The sequence below is a fragment of the Balaenoptera ricei genome, chromosome 19 (genome assembly GCF_028023285.1).
Source record: "Balaenoptera ricei isolate mBalRic1 chromosome 19, mBalRic1.hap2, whole genome shotgun sequence".
In the NCBI taxonomy this organism is placed as follows: domain Eukaryota; kingdom Metazoa; phylum Chordata; class Mammalia; order Artiodactyla; family Balaenopteridae; genus Balaenoptera; species Balaenoptera ricei.
Window position 1 is genome coordinate 52,595,396 of NC_082657.1, and position 20,598 is coordinate 52,615,993.

The following is a 20,598-nucleotide window of genomic DNA, read 5'->3' on the forward strand; positions in this document are numbered from 1 at the left end:
TTGAGAAGCACTGTTCTAGACAGAAGAATAGAAAAAGAGATTTAGAAATAAATTTGCAAAACTTTATTAACTGAAGTTGACAGAGAAAGAAGAAACAAATTGAAGCTGTAGGGATTGCTTTATATTATTTATATATCTAATAAATATATATTCAACTTGTATGATCTTGCTAAACTTAAAAAAATTATAAAAATTTTAAAGGTTATGGAGTCACTTGGTTTTATATTCAAGTTATTTTAAATTTTAGATAGCATTGATCTATTCTGAAAAATGGCAAAATTAGCACTCATCTGTCCCTTCCTCATCTTTTTCTCCCCCCACGTCCCAATTGTTGTTAGTTATGCTATTATTTGTATGATTGTTTATTTTTGAATGCTAACCACAGGTCCTATCATCAGAGCCTCTCTATTCTTGAATGATTTTTTTTTTAATTTATTCTTGGATTGCATTGTCAGGTAATTGATATTTTCTGTGGTTTTTTTTTTTCCTCTAGAAAGACCCATGAGTGTTGCATTTCCTGAGTTGGCAAATGCTTGAGAGTATTTGTTGCCTCAGAACTCTAAGACAAAGTTGGCTGGTTTAACCTTATGTTATTTTTTGGTAACAGCTTTTTTGAGATATAGTTCATGTGCCCTATGATGCACCTATTTGAAGTATACAATCTAATGGTATTTTAGTATATTTAATCATTTTAGCATATTACACAGAGGTGTCCAACCATCGCCACAATCAATTTTAGAACATTTTCCTACCCCATAAAGAAACTTGTACCCATTAGCAGACATTCCCCATTTTCCTCTCACCCCACCCCAACCCTAGTCAACCGTGGATCTACTTTTTATCTCTGCAGACTTGCCTATTCTGGACATTTCATATAGATGAAAACACAGAGTTTGTGATCTTTGTGACTGGCTTCTTTCACTTAGCCTGCACTTTGCTAAGGATTATCCATGTTGTAGCTCGTATCAAATATTCATTATTTTTAGGACCAAATAATGTTCCATTGTATGGATACATCACATTTTGTTCATCCATTTATCAGTTGTTGGCCATTTGGGTTGGTTCCACTTTTTGCCTGTTATGAATAATGCTGCTATGAACATCTGTGTATAGGTGTGTTTTTTTGGACATGTATATTTCCACTCTTAGGAGTATACATCTAGGAGTGGAACTTCTGGACCAAAAGGTAACCCTATGTTTAACCTTTTTAGAAACTGGTATAGTATTTTTGAATCACACTTTGTGACTTTTCACCACTTTGTACATAATACTCTACCTGCACTAAGAGATGCAGTCAACTTTGTCTTTTATAGCTTGTCTAGGTATCTTTTGATGGACTATATTTCATTATGAAGGAATGCTTTATTTTTATTTTTCCCCAAAAGAGTTTGTATGTGCTTTATTCTCAGAATTCTTTCAAATTTGGTAAGGTCTATCTGTTACTTTAATGCTTAAAAAAAAAGTTAGGCTGGCAACATTTTCTTTCAGAAATTTGTGGACAGTGCTCCTGTATCTTCTAGTTTTTAATGTTGCTGTGGGAAATTCTGAGGCCAAACTGACTTTTCCAGCTTGAGGTGATTTGCTTTCTCTGACAGAATAATTTAAGGAATAGTTATCCTTATAGGTCAGTACTTAACAAGGATGCATCTCAGTCTTGTGCACTGCTATTAATTTTTCCTGAAATAGGCTGTGATGTGGTAAAATGTATACCTGCATTTCATAATCGGTTTAAAGAGTTGTAAGCGTGATCTAAATTTCTGCTCTCAATTTGTTAATCTGGACAAGGTAGTATTTTTAACTCTTTGGCATTTGAATTTTTCAGCCAATTTTATGAAATGTATTTCTTCTCAGTTAATTCATTGTGTTGAAATTTTATGTCTAACCAAGGCACCCTCAAAACCTACATGGTTAGAAAAGATTGTTCTAAGTTTCTTTTTCTTATACTCTTGTCATTGAAATTAGTTTCTTCATTTTTGCCTGCATCGACTTGTTCAGCTGTCTGAGAAATCACAGCTGCCCAGAATGCATTAAATAATCAAAGGTGCATGTAGTCAATAAATAACTTTGCAGAAGTTGTATTCTTAGACTGGAAAACGATATTGATGAGTGATTTGGTTAATTTCTCTTCCATTGACAGAGTTCTATTCCATTTGGCAGACTACAATAAACCATTAGAAAGAATGAGGACCAATTCCATTTTAACAGATAATCATATAATTTTGCAAGCTCCACTATATCTGATAATCCTTCACCATTAATAAATTCTTTTTATGTTAATTCTTATGTTTCTTTTTGTTTTCTTTCCTTGGGTTTCCTTTATTTAATTTTCTTAAAGTTTCTCCACCCTTTTAACCCCCTCCTCTTCTTGCTTTTCCTCTTTCTTCTCTCTAGGCGGTCTCCCCTCTTTACCTTCCTCTTCCTACATGTTTACCAAAGAATTTGAGTATATGTATGAGATACGTATGATACATCCAAACTGGGAGTGATTACTCTAAGCTTTCTATTCATAGCATTGTGTAACCATTACTGTAATCAATTTAGAACATTTTCATTACCCTAAAAAGAACTCTTCACCTCTTAGCCCTTGTCATCTTTCAATCCTTCCGTCTTCCCAGCCAACTAGTCTACTTTCTGTCTCTATAAATCTGTTACTTTTAAAAGGAGAATCATTATCATTAATAAATGATATAAATAAAAGTTTAGCAAAACAGGTATTTTAAAAATTACTTGTAATCTTAATATTCTACTAAGTTAATTTTCCTCTATGGGCTCTTTTTTACTTTATGTATGGAATTAAATACTTAGTACATCTTCCTTTTCTATGTAAAAGACCATATGGATCCCGTTATTCATTACAATTTCTTTTGAATTCTGGAAAGTTAATAAGTAAGTGGCATCCCTGACGGAATCTTTCCAAATCTCTACTACCCTATATTGAATGCAATTGAGAATATATTAATTATTAATTACTTTTATTAATTATTAATAATAATTACTTAGAATAATGCATCATGGTTTTTTAAACATATATATATATATATGGCTATTCTTCTTCAGATTCTTTTCGCATATAGGTTATTACAGAATACTGAGTAGAGTTTCCTGTGCTATACAGTAGGTCCTTGTTGATTATCTGTTTTATATATAGTAGTGTGTATATGTTAATCCTAAACTCCTAATTTATCCTCCCCCGCCCCACATTTCTCCTTTGGTAACCATAAGTTTATTTGCTATTTCTGTGAGTCTGTTTCTATTTTGTAAATAAGTTCATTTGTATCATTTTTTAGATTCCACATATAAGTGATATCATATGATATTTGTCTTTCTCTGTCTGACTTACTTCACTTCGTGTGTTAATCTCAGGGTCCATCCATGTTGCTGCAAATGGCATTTTGTTGGGATGATAAAGAGCGTTCATATAGTAAGTGGTTGCATTCTGGTCTGCTCCAGGTGTAGCTTAGGGATTTTTAATCCACCCCAGCCATGAAATCTTCTCTTTAAAAGACCTGCCACTTCTGGCTGGTGTCTGCCTGCTGGGCTCTGCTCTGCTTCCTCTTTCTTGCCCCTCCTTTCTCAGAGGCAGTCCAGATCCTCCTGGGTGCTTCCTGGCACAGTCTGTAAAGAGCTGAGCTATCATTTGGAAATATTGGCCTTTCCTGTCTTTATAGTTGTTGTGAATTAGCAGCAATTTCTTAATTCAATAAAGTGTTCTTACTTCATTTTTTACCTATTGTGAGTCTGTAAAATAAGGTTTGCTAACTAGATAAATGTGGTACTATGTGTGTGTGAGTGTTTAAACTACCTAAGGTAATAAATTGTTTTCATTACTGTAGAAGCATTCATTGTAAAAATAGCAGCAATTCAAAGAATTGTTCCTCTGTTTCAGCCAGTTCCCTGAAGCCCTCTGTATGATGCTTTATTGGGTTAGTTGTGATATAAAAATGAAACAAATGGGATATTATGTTCTTATAGTAATAATATCTAATTTAGACCTTTAAGTAATTCTGAGTGTTCCTCTTAGTAATCACTCCAAATGAGCAAGGTTTAATAAAACTCCATAATTTAAAGTTACAGCTTTATTTTAATGTTCATACATTTCAACAGAAAGGCATTTAATTCCTTCTAAAAATAGGTCAGGTAAAAACTTTGAAGAACACTAATGTGTTATTACCCCTGGCTTGATGTTTTGCTTTTCTTGCTCTCTTTCGTAGAGAGCAAAATGTCTAGGTACAGAAATAGCTGCAAAATGGAAATAGGGCAAAGTTTGACATACTCAGAAAATATACAGTTTCATTTGGCTGTAGGGAAAAAAAAAAAAAAAAAAAGCCCTCTAAGTATATTCTCAGCTGAATAAACTCAGCTCTAAAGTTGTCCACATATGAGCTGAGGATTGACTTTTGAATCAGGTCCATAGGAAATACAGGAGAAAATACAATAGATGTAAGTAAGCCCTGTTTGTTTGGATCCAGAATTTATAGAAAATAAATTATAATCTAAGGAACAAATAGAAGCCAAGTCAAGTTCGTGACTTTTAACTTAACGAGGTATCCGTTCTCTGCTAACGTAACAAAACGTTGTTTTGAAATTCCTGTGTTCTTACTTCAGAGGATCAATACGTCTTTCTTCCAGGAAGGTAATTTAGTAGAATTTCATTCAGTGTTGTGAGTACATATGATGGCAGTTGCTTAAAACTGAAGATGTATATTTATTTTTGATGTGTCGACAACTTGCTGGTGGCAGCGGCAATGCGTAGTTCATTTCTCCTATAATGCTTCTCATCAACCACACGTATCCAGGTGGATTTCACTTCCGTCACTTCATGCCACTGCATGTGTATTTTCTTTTCCATGCTTTGTTTTTATAAGACCGAGAATATTTTTTTCAAAAGAAAACTTGTGGAAACTTGTAGATGTAACCAAAAAAATGAATGGGAAGGTGAAAATAAGAAGTTGTATTTGGACAGAAATTATAATTTACTTTATAGTCCACATAATTTTTGCAGATGTCTTACTTTATACTACAATTTTTAAACATTTGCTCCTTATTTTGAGCATTTAAACAAATTTTGAGAACCCTTTTCCTACTTCACTGTTATAAGCAAAATAAAAGATAGTTTTGAATGAAAAGAGCACTTTCATGAGAATATCAGCATAGCACAGAGTAAGTAGTGTCTTGATCTTTAATTAGATAAGAATATTTTGGCTGCCAATCTCAGTTTAGAAAATCACAAAGCCCATTAATGAAAACAGTTAGTTGGGGGTGTAACTCTGTAAGGTATGTTAGAAGTATTAGAACAAAAAACACTTTGAGCTTCTGTAGAGTTTTTGTTATTCAAAGTAATGTAGGTGTTTAAATTTTCAAGTTATAAAAAAAATGTCTATTAATGTTTGGCAGATCTTATCATAATGCTTTGGTATTTAGGCTGCAGGTTATTTTTCTTATATGAAATATAACTTTCCGACTGTTACTGCAGTGATCTTTCCTCTCCTATGTTGGAAGGAATCCAGAATTTCAACCTTGTAAAATCTCCAATCGTGTTTTCATGTCTTGTATACTGTATAATTAACAGACAAAAGAAAAGCAGGTTTGTATAAATTAGCAATATTTTAAGAGTAAAACTGCAAAAAAAAAAAATAGAAAATATAGTTATGTCATTTATTTTATGAATTTGTTTTCCTTTTTTATCTTTCCCTTTAAAAAAAAAACAGGGTTATTTTGGAATTCAGCTTCCTTCAATACTGAGGCTTCATACCTTCATTTTCCTACTTTCCACGGAGAACTTAGTGCAGATGTGTCTTTCTTTTTTAAGACAACAGCTTCATCTGGGGTATTTTTAGAGAACCTGGGGATTACTGATTTTATACGGATAGAGCTACGCTGTAAGTCTTCTTTTCCTAAGAAGTCTTTGGGATTCTATTTAGGAGTAAATTCTTTAACTAATTTTTAAAGTACTATGTTTCTACTTTATCAGCTGAATCTTTTCATTGTGTCCTTTTGAAAAAAACTATGATATTAAGATAGCGTTTTTGCAAGAAAATTATTTGATATTTAACATATATAATAATTTGGGGAAATTATTAGTCTTCTAGAACCAACTTAAGTCTTTTAAATTCAAAAAATTAAAATTTTTAAAAAATCCAAATTCTCAGTTAATTTCAAAATTACTTAATTAAATCAAATAGCTGTATTGTTTTGATATCCTCTTAGACTGCTATTAGTATTTTGATATCAAGTGCATATTGCATGCTTTTGAAATTAAATAAACTTTGAATCACTGTCAAAATTATTTTTATATAAAATGCCAGATGCTATTTAGTTTTCTTGCCCTGGCTAAATAGCTTTCATTTTTATCACCATGAAAAATTAACTCTGGTGATGAATTTCTTAGAATCCATTTTTTCCCCAAAATACAAATGTATTTTACTGTCTCATTCCACATCTATTCTGTGCCGACATCAATGGTTCCTTCCATAGAGTTCAAACCATTGTCTTCATGTTTAGTGACCGTTGATGCTATGGTGCTATTCCTGAGTGTATTGAAGACTCAGCTCTCCACCACGGGGACTAACGTGAACAATCTTCACGTCTAACATTTCCAGCTCCTGCAGTCGTGGCATTTTCATTCGATGTGGGGAATGGGCCTTTTGAAATCTCGGTGCAGTCACCCACTCACTTCAGCGACAACCAGTGGCACCACGTTAGGGTTGAGAGGAACACGAAAGAGGCATCCGTTCAAGTGGATCAGCTCTCACCAAGGACGCAGCCTGCTCCGGCTGATGGGCATGTCCTCCTACAGCTCAACAGTCAGCTCTTTGTGGGTAAGTCCTGCTTTTAGGCAGTTTGTCTTTAATTGCATGGCGTAAGTGCAGAGATGGGCCAAAATAAAATAACACCAACTATAAGATAACGATAACACCACCACCAAATCACCGTTTATTGAGAACCTATGTTCCAGGCTGCGCCAGGTGTTTTATTACTTCCTCGTAACCAACCTGTGAAATGGGTATTATCCCTGTTTAACAGACAAGGTAACTGAGTTTCAGGGAGCTGAAATGACCTGTCTTCAGAAATCCACCTAATAAATGAAATTCAAATTTGTGTTTGACTAATTCCTAAACCTGCATTCTTTTATTCCATTCCCATTTTATTGAGATATAATTGACATACAGCACTGCATAAATTTAACATAAACATTCTTATTATTACAGATTATGTGACTTGTTTCAGTTTTTCTTTAAGATTAATATCTTTAGTATAATATTGGAAATGTTTACCTCTTCTCCCCAGGAAGTGGAAGAACCTTCCTTGTAAATCCAGCTGATGCCAACCAGTGACCCCTGTGTAAAACAGGCCAATAGCAGGGCAAAAAAAAAAAAAAAAAAAAAAGCATGAGCAAAGTGTGTAGGATCCATGATTTGACCAGTTTCACCAGTTCTTCTGGTGTCCCTTATTTTCCCTGTTTTTCTCATGTCTTGTGACCACCTACTTCATATTTATATCCAAACGTTGTTCCTTTATTTTCTAAATACATTCACTTGTTATTTTAGAGACTTGATAGCAGAATCCTCCTGGGTGTGTTTGTTTTATTTTACATCTCTGCTAATTACTTAACAGAACTTATTGACCATAAAGTTCAAGGAATTATGTCTTGATCACTTTTCATACATTTTAGTGTAAATGAGGACACAGCAACGCTGTCAAGCAGGATAAATTGTAAATTATCAGAAATTATATTTCAAGCACTTGTAAGAGTTGTTTTAGGACAAAATTCTCATCAGGTCCCCATTACATCTTCTCTTGCTTAACAGCCTTGTTTTATTCTCTCTCACTGCGAAGGATGAAGCTTATTTAAGGGTATGGAAATCATAAAGAAACCATGAAAAGAAATACATAACTTTTCTTTTAATAACATGCTAGGAGCTCAGTCAGGAAATTGACACAGATATTTCTTGAGTTACAAAAAATAAGAGATGGCCACAACAAAAGATATGGCAATTTCAAATCTGTCAGGATCTAGGAAATAGCCTTACTATTCTTAGAAATTGAGAAGGCTGAAACAGTCCTCGAATTTTTCAGTGAAATCTGCTGCAGTTTGCCTGTGCATGACCTTTCATTCTTCGTATGAATTTTAACTTCATAGAAATGGAGTCACTATATATTGTGTCTGATGGGAATTCTAGCCTTATTTGGTTTCGGGTAGTTGTAATGAATAGAAGTACTATTATGACACACAACTGTGTGTTCGAACAGACTTGAGTCTTTTGCCATCAGTCATGTGTTATAATTTTAATAAGATCTAAAAGATTTCATCTTTATGGAGGCAGTTGGTTAGGCTTTTGACATTCCTACATGTGTTAAATTCAAGGATTATTGTGTTACTTGAAAGTTTTAAAAACTGAAATCTATCTTATGTTTAAGTCAAAGTTGTTGAAAATTAAAAAGGAAAGGCAGAAAGAAAGATCTCTGAAAAAAAGGTTACATCTATTAATAAAAATCTCTTTATACAGTTCCCTCTTTCCTACTCATAGGTAACTGAGTAAATTGAAGTGGTTAATGTGATAATATTAAAGATGGACTCATGTTAAAAAAAAAAAAAAAAAGGCTTGCAGCCTTAGGTAGAGGCACATTTTTGGCTGTCAAGAGGCCACATAAGGGTCTGTTTTCATCCTCACCTCTACTGCAAGAGTGAACCACTCTTAGGAGAGGGCCCCAACCAAGCTAATAGAATAATACATACAAGACAAAATAGTAATTGTCTATTTACAACATTACTGTCAAACAAATCAACATTTTTTTAAATTTCTAGATGAAAATACCTTTCCCCTGTAGGAAGAGTCGATAGAATTTAAATTATAATTAAAAGATTATACTGAATTAGCATAAAGTGGGTGAAAAGTAGTAAAAAACTAGTAATAATTACAGCTAGTTTAATGTAGCACTACCGAGACCAAAAGTAGTTCTCTGCCTTCGTAAGAGTATGTTTCAGTGGAAGAGACGAGAGGCAGCCAATAAAAGAGTAAAAACTAAGACAGAATAAAAAAACAATATGTATATAAATATATATAAAAACAATTTACATATACACACACAGGCATGCATACACACATATGTCTGTATGTGTGTGTGTATGTATATAAAGTTTCAGATAATGATAAATACAATAAAGTAAAAAGTAAATTAAGGCGTCAGGCAACAATTTGGTTTGGGAGGCTTCTATGTCAAGTAGGGTGTTCATGGAAGTCCTCTCTGAGGACCTTACATTGGAACAGAGGCAAGATGAAGCAGAAGAGGGAACCCTGGGAATATCCGAAGGAAGAGAATTCCAGGCGGTGGGAATGAGCTTCTCGGGAGTTAAGGAGTAAGTCGTGGTGGCTGAGGAGAGAATTGGTGTGAGAGGAGGATGGTGCAAAGGCCATGGTGAGGAATTTGGATTTCGTTCTAAAGGATCAGACAAGTGGCATGGTCTAATTTACGTTTTCCACGTTCTCTCTTACTGCTGTGAGGAAAATGGATGGAAGGAAAGGGTAGAATCAGGCCACAGCATTAGTCCCCATGAGAGATCGTGGTGGCACGGGCTAAAGGGGAAATGGTGATAAAGAGAGTTGGGACATATTTTACATGGAGATGCACAGCACTTGCTAGTGAGTCGGTTATCGCTGTTAGTGTTTCACTATTTTTACTCCTGCTAATATCCTTCGGCAAGGTCTTTGCGTTACTCACATCATTTCTCAGTCTTTAATTTCACCTGAAGTTAACTTTTCTTGTTTTCTTCCTTAATCCTAACTTGTAGCATGATTAAAGGTGTTCCCCGGTCCCACATATACAATACAGACCACACTTGTGCCAGGCTGGAAAAGACCCCTGGTTATTCTTCATAGTCCAGAGAAAATATCCCACCTCCTTCAGTGAGGTTCCATCCACCCCATAATCACACTCTCGCCAGGAAACCTGGCTGCTTTGTTCATATGTTCTGTGCCAGTACGTCAGATGTAGAAGGACATTCTCTTTGAAACTGTTTCCCCGTGTATTAATACCTTCAAATTGTTGGACTTAAGTCTGCTCTCAGAGCCAGTGATCCTTGGGTGACTGGCTCCGCTTTAAGCCAATATAATTGATTTTCTGGTTAAAATTTTAAAGGGCAATTTCATTTCCCTTACTTACAGGTTCAAGAGTTTAATTTGTAGCTCACCCATGCATATTAAAAAATAATTATGACTAATCAGTATTTTCAACCGTGCATAACGACTGTCATTTGTATTTGGGTATCAGGACAAATGAATGAGATAGATATAATTGCAAAGAGTAAGTCTACAGTTTTCAGCGTCACTTTCTTTTCCCTAATAAAAATGTTTAAATTCAGACACATGATGATGATGATGATGTTTTAAATGTTGTGGAAACACAGTTTTTATAAATACAGGGCAAAACTGAAAGACCAAGTTAGTATCAGTCTGTCAAAGTTAGATTATGTTATTACCCCAGCATTTAGCAGCTTTTACCAAAAATTCACCTTCTTGTTTGTAAACAAATATAGCACAAAACATTAAACCTGTTGTAGAATATTTCAAATACTAAATGAAGTTATTTTATAGCACTACAAATATGAAACAGTAGAAATTTCGATAATGTAGATATTTGTTTGTTTGAGATACTATCTTTAACACTTTTACCTACAAGTAGAACGTTACAGATATTTGAATATATGTTAATTTTGAATTAAATTATTTTCTCCAGCTCCCTGTGCTACCATAGCCAGTCCCATGTTGATGATATTTGTCGATGTTACTTTTTTTTGAGATTAGAGTTTTTGGCAGTCTCTCAGAAGTGACTGCTGCAATAGGATAACATGAAAGAATCCAATGTATTTTCTCCATTGCTTGCTTCACTCTCTCCCCTAAAGACCAATCGTAAAGTGTGTTCACATCTCAGAGTGAAACTCTGAGGCAAGACTAATGCTTTAACTTCTGAGCAAAATCAGTAAAAATAAATAGAAAGCATGACTAAAAACGTGATTCAGCTGGGCAACAACTATCGGCAACTGAAACAGGAATAAGGAAATGATAGGTAGTTTTGGAGATTCAACTAGTGTTAGCCTGCACCACAGAATTATAACAGAAGGACTTTAACAATCCCTGCAGTTCCCAATATTGGCACAACTATCTTCAACTAATCTAAACTGTAGGATGGCATGCGAAGTGAAGGAGTAATAAAGTAATGAACAAAAATCCTTGTATGAGAAAGTTAACATTAATGTAGTGTGATAGTCAGATGAGAAACAATAACAACAATGCAATGAACATCTTCCCTTCCCCCAAATAATCTCAACCATTACATTGCTTTTCGGTGTAAAAATGATGATTCCCCTCCTATTTGTAGCCCATCTTTCTCTATTCTTGTTCTCAATTATGGCACTGGGTCTTTACCAACCTTTTCACGTTCTCTCACTTTGTCCTTTTTTGTATGTGTGTGATTTATGACATATCTTAGTTAAATAGTCCTATTCAGAGGTGCTATTCCCTACCTTAAAAAAGAAGTTTAGCAACATGATGCTGATTGGTGTAATTAACATATGCCCTTGACGTTGTAAACACTGAGGACTCAATGTTGAGAGTCACTGCTGTGATTTTACACCCACAGACATGCTCCAACCACGGAAATGAGGCAGAGAAAAGAATCAGTCATTTTTTTAAGCTGAATTGTGACAGTGGTCATTTTCTGTTTTGGCTTGTAAACTCAGCATTTTTCTTAGAAGCGTCTTAAATTAGCCTTGAATTGATTTTCATTCAACCAGCTCTAAAATTTTTGTTTGCAGCCTAAATTTTTCACTGGCAGGTTTTTAAATGGGGCAAACTTCATTTCGATACTTTGGGACCAGGGCCCGAAGGAGAAGTAAGGACTCCTGACGTAGACTCACGAGTCATTTGCATTGCATTTGAACTGCATCAAATCTACAAATATTTATTAAGTATCAAGAGCAAACAATCTCTAAATGCCATACTCAAAGGTTAATGCTGAATTCTAAGCATATTGAAGCTCTGAAAGATGGTTTTCAACCTAGTCACACACTCACATGGCCTGGGGAGCTTTTGGGACCCTGGCAGTGCCAGTACAAAGATATTTATTTACTGTTGATGGGCATTTGTGTACTTTCAAAGTTGCATATTACAAACGCATCGTTGTGCTGGTCTTTTGGTGAACATATGCTTGTATATCTGTGGGGTGTGTACGTGGGGTGGAGTTACAGGGTCACAGGAATGAGCGTATGCCAAGCATCAGGAGACTCTACCAAATCTCTGTTGGCCATTTGGGCAGCGCCATTTATGAAGTGGCTGTTCAGATCTCTTGCCCATTTTCTACAGGGCTGTCCTCTTTTAAAAACAAATTGTAGAATTCTTTATATATTTTGGATGAGTCCTTTTCAGATAAATTCACTACAGATATTTTCCTTTCTCTCTGTGGATTGCATTTTCACATTTGTTAATGGTGTCTTTTGATGAGCAGAAGTTCTTAATTATAATATATTCTAGATTTTTTGCTTTTGGTTTGTTTTTGATAGGCTAAAATATAGTTACAGCAAGAGAATGCCAAACAACTTTATGTTTGAATAATTTTTATTACAGACTAATTTTCTTTTGTAGTCGTAAATATGTTCCCTCGTTTCCAAAGTGCAGTGCAATAAAAGTCACATTTCTCTTTAATGTAATCATATCATTTATTTCAATTATTTTCTTCTCCCCTCCTTGAGATGTCTTTTTCATGATCAGCCAAAGAAGCTCCCGGTGTACTTTTCTGTGTCTAGTGAGCAAATTTGAGTGACTGTTGACTAAAATCAGAATTCAGATGGGATCTCTTGAAATCGGAGAATATGACTAATACCACCAACATTCATTTCTTTGAAATAGACCTTAGTACGGTCAAACCAGACATTGCTGTGGCCTTAAGTCTGAGTAGACCCATTTTTCCCTGCTGCCACTACCACTGGGACGTGTGCTCACCACTGACTCTGGTTCAGGGGAAAGTGACTGAACTTTCTGCCTGTGACACGGTTGCTTACACCACCTGCCTCTTTCAACCATGATCGTTCTTTAAACGTGAGGGAGAACAGTCCTCCTCTTCCCAGCCCGCCCAGGGCTTTGCTCAGTGAGGAACATTCCATGGCAAAATTATAGCTGGGCTTCCAGTCTCACAGCTTTCTACACTAACTGATACCATCATTGCTGCAGGGCTGCGTCTTCCCCAGACCTAGGGGATGGCTGGGAAGGACAGGACTGAAGGTCCAATGCGTGATGTACAGAGGACCACTCTTCCCGTCAGTCCGCTGACTTGGTCCTGGCCCAGCCCTCATGCCCCAGTCACTTCCCTGCCCCCAGGTGACCCATGATCGGGGCCTTCCCTGCCTTTCTCTGCACAGCACCCTGGTCACAGAGAACCCTTGTACTCTGACAAGCTTCTGTAACTTTGGCTTTTAAAGAGAAGTGTGAGGATCTTGATTTCTTTTTTCCTCTAAGGCCCCTGGGCAAATTACACAGTTGTTCCCAGTTAATCCTCAATAATATTCAAGCACAGCACGTAAATAATTTGCCATTAAAAAATGAAAGGTCTTCCTGCCACAAAAGTAGTGGAAAATTGGCATAGGAAAGAGCCAGCTTGTACTCTGTGACAATAGCATCTGTCACTTAGTCTAACTTCCTGAGAGTGTGGAATGTGATAAAGGGATTGGCCTCAGTCTCTACTCAGCACCTTGCGCACTTATCTAGGTGCAGTATCCCAATACTGTTATGTAAGGGAACAGATTCAGTTATATTCATCCACATAGAAACGTTGGGTATTTGTTTCACAGAATACTCAGTGTTTGTGAAGTTACGGAATCCATTATATCTGATACAATATGGCAGGTAAATTGATAGAAAATTAATTGGAAGGCAGTTCCAAACACAATAACTCAGCAGAAACATCCAGAATCAATTAATCAAACTGCAACTCATTTTAATTGGACATACTCTAACCTGGAAAAGTCATTGGAATCTTTAATTAAGCTTTCAAGCCCAATCCTATTTACATTAGTCGTGTTTTCCTGAACAGTTACATCTTAAAATAAAAGGTTATTAACTTGAAACCTAATGGTAAAGTAAGAATCCTCAGTACATGTGTGCTGCAAATGTTTATATCTAATTAGACATTACATTTTCTTGGTAATTTAAAAATGTAGTTTAAAACTGTTTGATTAGGCAAGCATTAACTCTTTAAAAGTACAGCATTAAGTCCTGTTTACAAAACTGTGTTGATTTTCGTCTCACTATTACGAATGCTATTTAGGCATATATCTCACATGTGTACATGTGTATTTTCACCTGTTACTATCCCCATCCTCTGACCTTCCTCTCCACGGGGTATCTATTTCTGCCACTGACATCATGTTGTGCTCACGTCTCTCTGTCTAAATCCATTACTAGACTATGAGATCTCTGAGACCACGATTTGTTGCGTATAACTCTGTACCTCCAATGTCAGACAGTGTCCAGGAAAGAGCTGCTAAGTGAAGCTTGCAGAACTGAAATGCCATTCAAACCAAAAGTTATCTGAGGAGAAGAAAATGGAAGTTTTCTTCTTTGACCATATTCTTACGTGGAGAGGAAAGGGGCGTCCTTGTAGCGAAAGGCCAACTGTACATTTTAGTCTTAACTCTGCCTCTGACTAAATGTGTTTATTCTAAAATTTCTCAGCTATGCCCATGGGCTAGTCCCTGGACTTTTCTATGCCTCTAGCTCCTCATCCATCTGAAACAAAACAGCAGAAAACAAACAAGAATGAATGAATTGGAACCAATGAAAATGGATTATTCAGTTGTTGGACTCTGGGTTATTTAGTTATTATTATGTCACTGGTAGACTGAGACAAACCCCTAAATCAGAGAGACTATAGATGTTTCAGAGTGACAAATGCATAACAGGCCATGATTTAATGTTACTGTGTACTATAAACTCTACACTGTGATTTAAAATACTGTAACATGAAGTCAGTGAAATACACCAGGAATACACCTCTAATCCAGATTTCACAGCATTTGGCCCTCCTCCAAAGAGTGCCTGGGCCAAAGCTAAAACCAAGGCTGCAGGCTGCCTTACTTTCCCAGGAAAGAAAACTCCAGTAAGGATGCTGAAAGAATCTCTGTCACAAACTTGACCGAGCCCTAGACATTCTTACTGAGTTGAGTTAGCAGCAGCTTTGAAGTGGAAGGAAGAGAAAAGATGTCCTCAAGGTAAGGGGAGAAGAGAGACTTCAAGAATGGCAGGAGATTGAGTAAATGTAGGCAGGATGAAACAATTGTGTCAGCAATTCTGAAACTCTGGGATAAAAGCAACTCCTCTCTTCCTTGCCCACATAAACTGGAATTGTAAGATGTTTGGCTCCATACCATACTTGATCTGGATTTATAAATAGAAAATATGACCCACACCCTTAAAACTTTCATATTCTTCATTGAAAAGGCACAAATTATGTCAACTGAAGCCATTTGAATACAGATATTTAGATACAGTCATTTGAAATATATGACTAAATAGCATTAGTACCATGAGTTCAGAATTCTCAGAAATTCTTTTATTGTCCTCTTCATGGTGTTTCATTATCCAAAAACATAGAATTAATTTATTCAGAAATATTCATTGAGTTCTATCGACAATCTCAGTCCCAGGGACCCAAACATCCCTGTGAGGAAAGGCTGTACCTCTCTTCAACTTTTGAAGCACCAAGTTCCCATCTCCTACTCCTAAGGTACAATCGGTTTAGTGAATGAGTGTGTTAATTATTTATTAGCAGTAAATTAGTTGAGAATTAATAATTAATTATGATCAGTATTAATTGATAATTAGTTATAATTATACATAGTTATTGCACAGCTATTATGTGTCAGGCACTGTTCTTTGTTCTGGGGATATAGTGTGATTGAAACAGCCCTTATTGAATGTGTATTTTGATGGAGATACACTGATAATATACAAGGAAAATTGTACAAAAGTAAAGCTTGCTAGATGATGACAAAGACTTATTTAGCGTCTTTCTGGCCAAATTTTGGTTCTGAAATACAAAAAAAATAAACAAAAAAACAAAACCAGAAAACCTGTTTAATCTGAGAATAGGAGACCTTAGGTAAATGAGGCTAGATTAGGAACTAGCTAAATGAAGTGGGAGGGTTGGGGGGGTAGGGAGAGTTAACATGTTCTGGGAAGAGAGAACAGGTACAGAGCAGGTATAGGATCCTGGAGGTGAGGCAGCATTGTGTGTTCAAAGATGAAGCTCCTTTTCAGAGGCCCCAAGACCACCTAACTGTCTCTGGGTAAATTGCCCAGATTATTTAGATTAGGACACTATATTCCTACTTCAAATGCTGAGCACTAATTTATGGTATTCCTGGGCACCAATGTATGTGCAAGTGCACCCAGAGCTTACATTCCCATTAAGATAGTGCTTTAAGTGACTGTCTGAATCAGGTTCACCTGTGTGCTTGTTGACCGTTTAGATTCACAGCCTTTTTTTCTGGCCCACACAATCAGTATTTCTTGGGACAAGCCCCTGACCCTGTATTTTAAGAAGCCTTTCCATGTAGTACTCATATTCCTTAACGTTTGAGAACCTCTGCCTTAGAATAGCAGGGTCTGATTCTACCCAAACACTGTAAACCTCTTCAAGGGTGACTTGGTAAATACATGTTGTTATATATTATTCAATAAATGTTACACCACTGTGTGTCCTCATTAATCCCCTTTCCCGATTTCGTTGAGAATCTTTTCAAGCTTAAAACAATGAACACTGGTCGAACACTTAGAAAAAATCCACTGGGAAATATGCCTGACAGAAGCAAATACTCTGGTGCTCAATCTGATGCTGTGTGTTTTTGATGAAAAGATAACAACCAAAAGAGCACATCAACGCACAGTCAAGTTAGAAAAACTCAAGGATTCCTTCATAGTTCTCACTAAATTAAAACTGTCCCGGCATCAGGATCAGGTTTCAATGTGAAGGACAAACCACACTTACCCACAAATATATGCTTATTTAAAATTGCAAGAAAAAGATTAGTTTCTACATAAGAATATCAATGCATAGCACTGTTATTTTGAATGAAAGAGCCTTTAAGTTGTTCTTTAAAATAAAGAGACTGATAAAAAAAAGTCTCCAATTTAAAGTTTAATAACACCCTTTTAGAAAACAAATCTATAACAAATTCAACCTTTGGGGAAAAAAATGAATCAATGTTTTATCTTTTATCTTTTTGAATTCTTCTATTTTGTCACAAATCGTGCTTCTAAAAGTATATTGGCTCTTCAGACTCCAGCGGTTCTCTGTTAAGGTCATGATTTTGGCCGCCCTCCGTGAGGCCTCAGTTTTGTTTGGTCTTAAAATCCTGAACAAAACACCTAGGAACGTGTTTGCATTTGCAGTATTTCCCTTTTAGGTGGAACAGCCACCCGACAGAGGGGCTTTCTGGGATGCATTCGGTCTCTGCAGTTGAACGGAATGGCCCTGGACCTGGAAGAAAGAGCCAAGGTGACTCCCGGAGTGGAGCCGGGCTGCGGAGGGCACTGCAGCAGCTACGGGAGGTTGTGCCACAACGGCGGGAAGTGCAGGGAAAAGCCCAGCGGGTTCGCCTGTGACTGCACCTCCTCTGCATTCGCAGGGCCGTTCTGCTCAGATGGTGAGTGTGACGCGGGTGCCCCAGCAGCAAGACAATCCAACGTGAATAAAACCTCCTGCAGTTCTTTATCTCTGTAGCTATTTGAAACAAAAGTATTTCCATTTCTGAATTTTTTTTGGCAAATTGCCTATTTTATGCCAATGGCATTTCATTACTTAAATATTTACCGCGGTTCTTAAAACACTGTGTTTATTGATGATAAACCCTCTAATCTCGCCTCTAGGTGTTGTAGAGTGTTGGCTGCTCAGTCTGCACTTTTCTATCTACAGCTAATGCTCTTAAGTAATATGGGTGTCAACAACCAGTCCCATGGGCAGTTCTCATTTTTCAAATCATTAAAAGCATTATTGCTATTTTTGAAGATGGTCAACAATGCAAAGACATTTAGGAAGCTTTGTTGTTTTACCAAACAAATATTATTTCCAGGAATATAAATAACGTTTGCATTCAATATTGATGTGTAACAAAATAGAGATGCTCGGGCGTTTTGCTCTGTGAAATGTCTACTGTCTGTTGGTGAAGTGAAACAGCGGACTCTTTTTCAGCTGGTCTTGTTCACTGATCCGTGTCATGGAAGAAGGAACGAGCTGAGTGTAGTACTCAGCGTTCTGAACAGACTTCCGTGAATAGACAAACGTTTGCTGTAGTTCCTCATAGAAAAATGTCAACCGGTTTAATTCAGTTGCTTTATTTAAGTGTTTCTGGGCTACTGAACCTTTACTAACGAAAACTGGCTGCAAATTGAAGCAGTCCCTGATTTGCAATGAAAGCATTTGAGATTATTTAATGGAAAGTTGGCCAAAGTGCACTCTTCGAGTCATCTACTTTTTATCAGGAATAAGTTATCGTTTAAAATCAACCTGTGGTAATCAATCACTGCTGCTACCGTTCTATGCTTCTCACGTTTAAAGTTAGAACTAAGACCTGTCTTTGCATCCTCATGTCTTTATAAGAGGATGTCTTTATTTTCTGAATCTAAATGATTTCCAGTTCATCTTGCTAAGTGTAATCGGGAATATTATTCTGCATCCACATGTTATGCAGTATCTAAAATGTGTATCTATAGATAGTAAAAATAATAAACAGACAAAAACCTAAAGCTCTGAGGGAGTGGAGATGTTGCTACATTATCCGTGAGCATCGTCTGAAGCTCACGTTCAACAAGTGCCCTGTATAGTAATGGGGGAAAGCAGAGTTCTGGGATCCCGAGCTAGTTACCTCTCCCACCACCTTCTTCACTTTTATACAAATATATTTGGGGTGTGTGTGTGTTTATGTGTGAATTTAGGATATTAATCTCGTGTAAGTAAAATGATTTCTAAAAGTTTGGATAGTTATTTTTTTAATTTAAAAAGTATCAGTATAACTGAGACAACATCCTTGTTTCTTAAATTTTTTAACGTAAAATGTGCATATCATTTCAGAGATTTCTGCCTATTTTGGATCTGGCTCATCTGTGATTTACAATTTTCAAGAAAATTACTCCCTAAGTAAAAATTCCAGCTCCCACGCGGCTTCATTTCACGGTGACATGAGGCTAAGCAGGGAAACGATCAAGTTTAGCTTCCGCACCACACGGACCCCGAGCTTGCTGCTCTACGTCAACTCCTTTTATAAAGAATACCTTTCCGTTATCATTGCCAAAAATGGTGAGTGCTGTTCAGACGAGAGAAAACTGGGTTAGAACACTAGGTCAGGAACGATATGAATCCTTCTCATGCTCCCACTCCTCAAACTACAAACAGGAAGAAAAGTGTGCCTGTCCTGTGTATTCAGTTTTGTTTTTTCGGTACTGTCCTATCAACTCAATCTAAAAGGATTATTTAAAATACTTAAAATGCCTTTATCACTTTATAATTTTGGTAATTTAACACAATCAGTGTGAATTTTTAATTTATGTAGATAAAATATTTATTATATTTTATCATTGCTTGGATCACTTTCCTATTCCATGTGAATATCAGTATCAGTTTTGTGGTTCATTTTGAAATAGGATGCCTATTTGTACATAACAAATAATTTCCTTTGAATCAAAGTAGAGAAGTTTTGAGAGAATGTTAACAAACTAGCATTATGTATAAGAAAACGTCCACAAAATAACCTGTTGGTTCTGATTGTCGGCAATAAAGTAGTCATGGGAAATGCTAGTACGTCGACGCAGGGTAATGGTATGTGGCTTAGGACGTGTGTGCTACAGAAAACCACTTACTGTTATTATTCTCTTCCCTTTATCTGGATTAGAGATAAAAATTTTATGAGTAAATCCTCTGGGTGAGGAAAACAAATGAACATACAAACATGTGAATATATTATTTCAACTAAATCAAATATGGCCCAAGGGCACTGAATATCAAAATAAAAATAATATTGTTCAATAAGTATATTTCTCCTCACTGTATACATTTTGAGCTTGAAGCTTATCTATATATATTACGACATTTTCTCTGTTAAACTGGAAGATATCCTGTGAAGTAAATTTATTGACATCTTTGCAGGCAATTAAGTGAGTAGTGTTTGCTTATAATCATTCCATTCATCAGTTGCATTTCAGGAATGGTAGATATATTTTTTTTGAAAGATGAGATTATAGAAACAACGTTATTGCAATATTCCACAGTAGTTTGGCACTTCATAATATACGAAATCTTATTTTTTTAAGTTAGAGGCTAGTACAGAGATTTGCAAATGCTTAATCACATATTTGACAAATCAAAATTTTGCAAGAAAAAGCCTGCTTATTCGCAGCATATTTGCTCTTGATTTTGAAAATAGTGCACTTTCACATGGAAACTGACTTCTAGGGATTATGAGGAAAGTGTACATCCAAATGAACTACTGTGGATTTTCCCCCAGAAATTAATAAATAACAAAAAAGGATTCTTGAGTTTTTTTAAGTAGTTTTT

At 36.1% G+C, this 20,598-nt stretch overlaps 1 protein-coding gene across 7 annotated transcripts in view; it reads left to right on the forward strand.

The window, feature by feature from the left end:
- CNTNAP4 (contactin associated protein family member 4) overlaps window positions 1-20,598 on the forward strand; it is a 263,350-nt gene that overhangs the window by 224,379 nt on the left and 18,373 nt on the right. For 6 of the 7 annotated variants that reach the window (XM_059903575.1, XM_059903577.1, XM_059903578.1 and 3 more), the window contains 4 exons: window positions 5,709-5,879; window positions 6,600-6,818; window positions 17,456-17,695; window positions 19,120-19,344. In XM_059903575.1, coding sequence (XP_059759558.1) covers window positions 5,709-5,879; window positions 6,600-6,818; window positions 17,456-17,695; window positions 19,120-19,344 — 855 coding nt within the window. The remainder of the gene's footprint in view (window positions 1-5,708; window positions 5,880-6,599; window positions 6,819-17,455; window positions 17,696-19,119; window positions 19,345-20,598) is intronic. The other variant, XM_059903581.1, reaches the window with a different exon arrangement.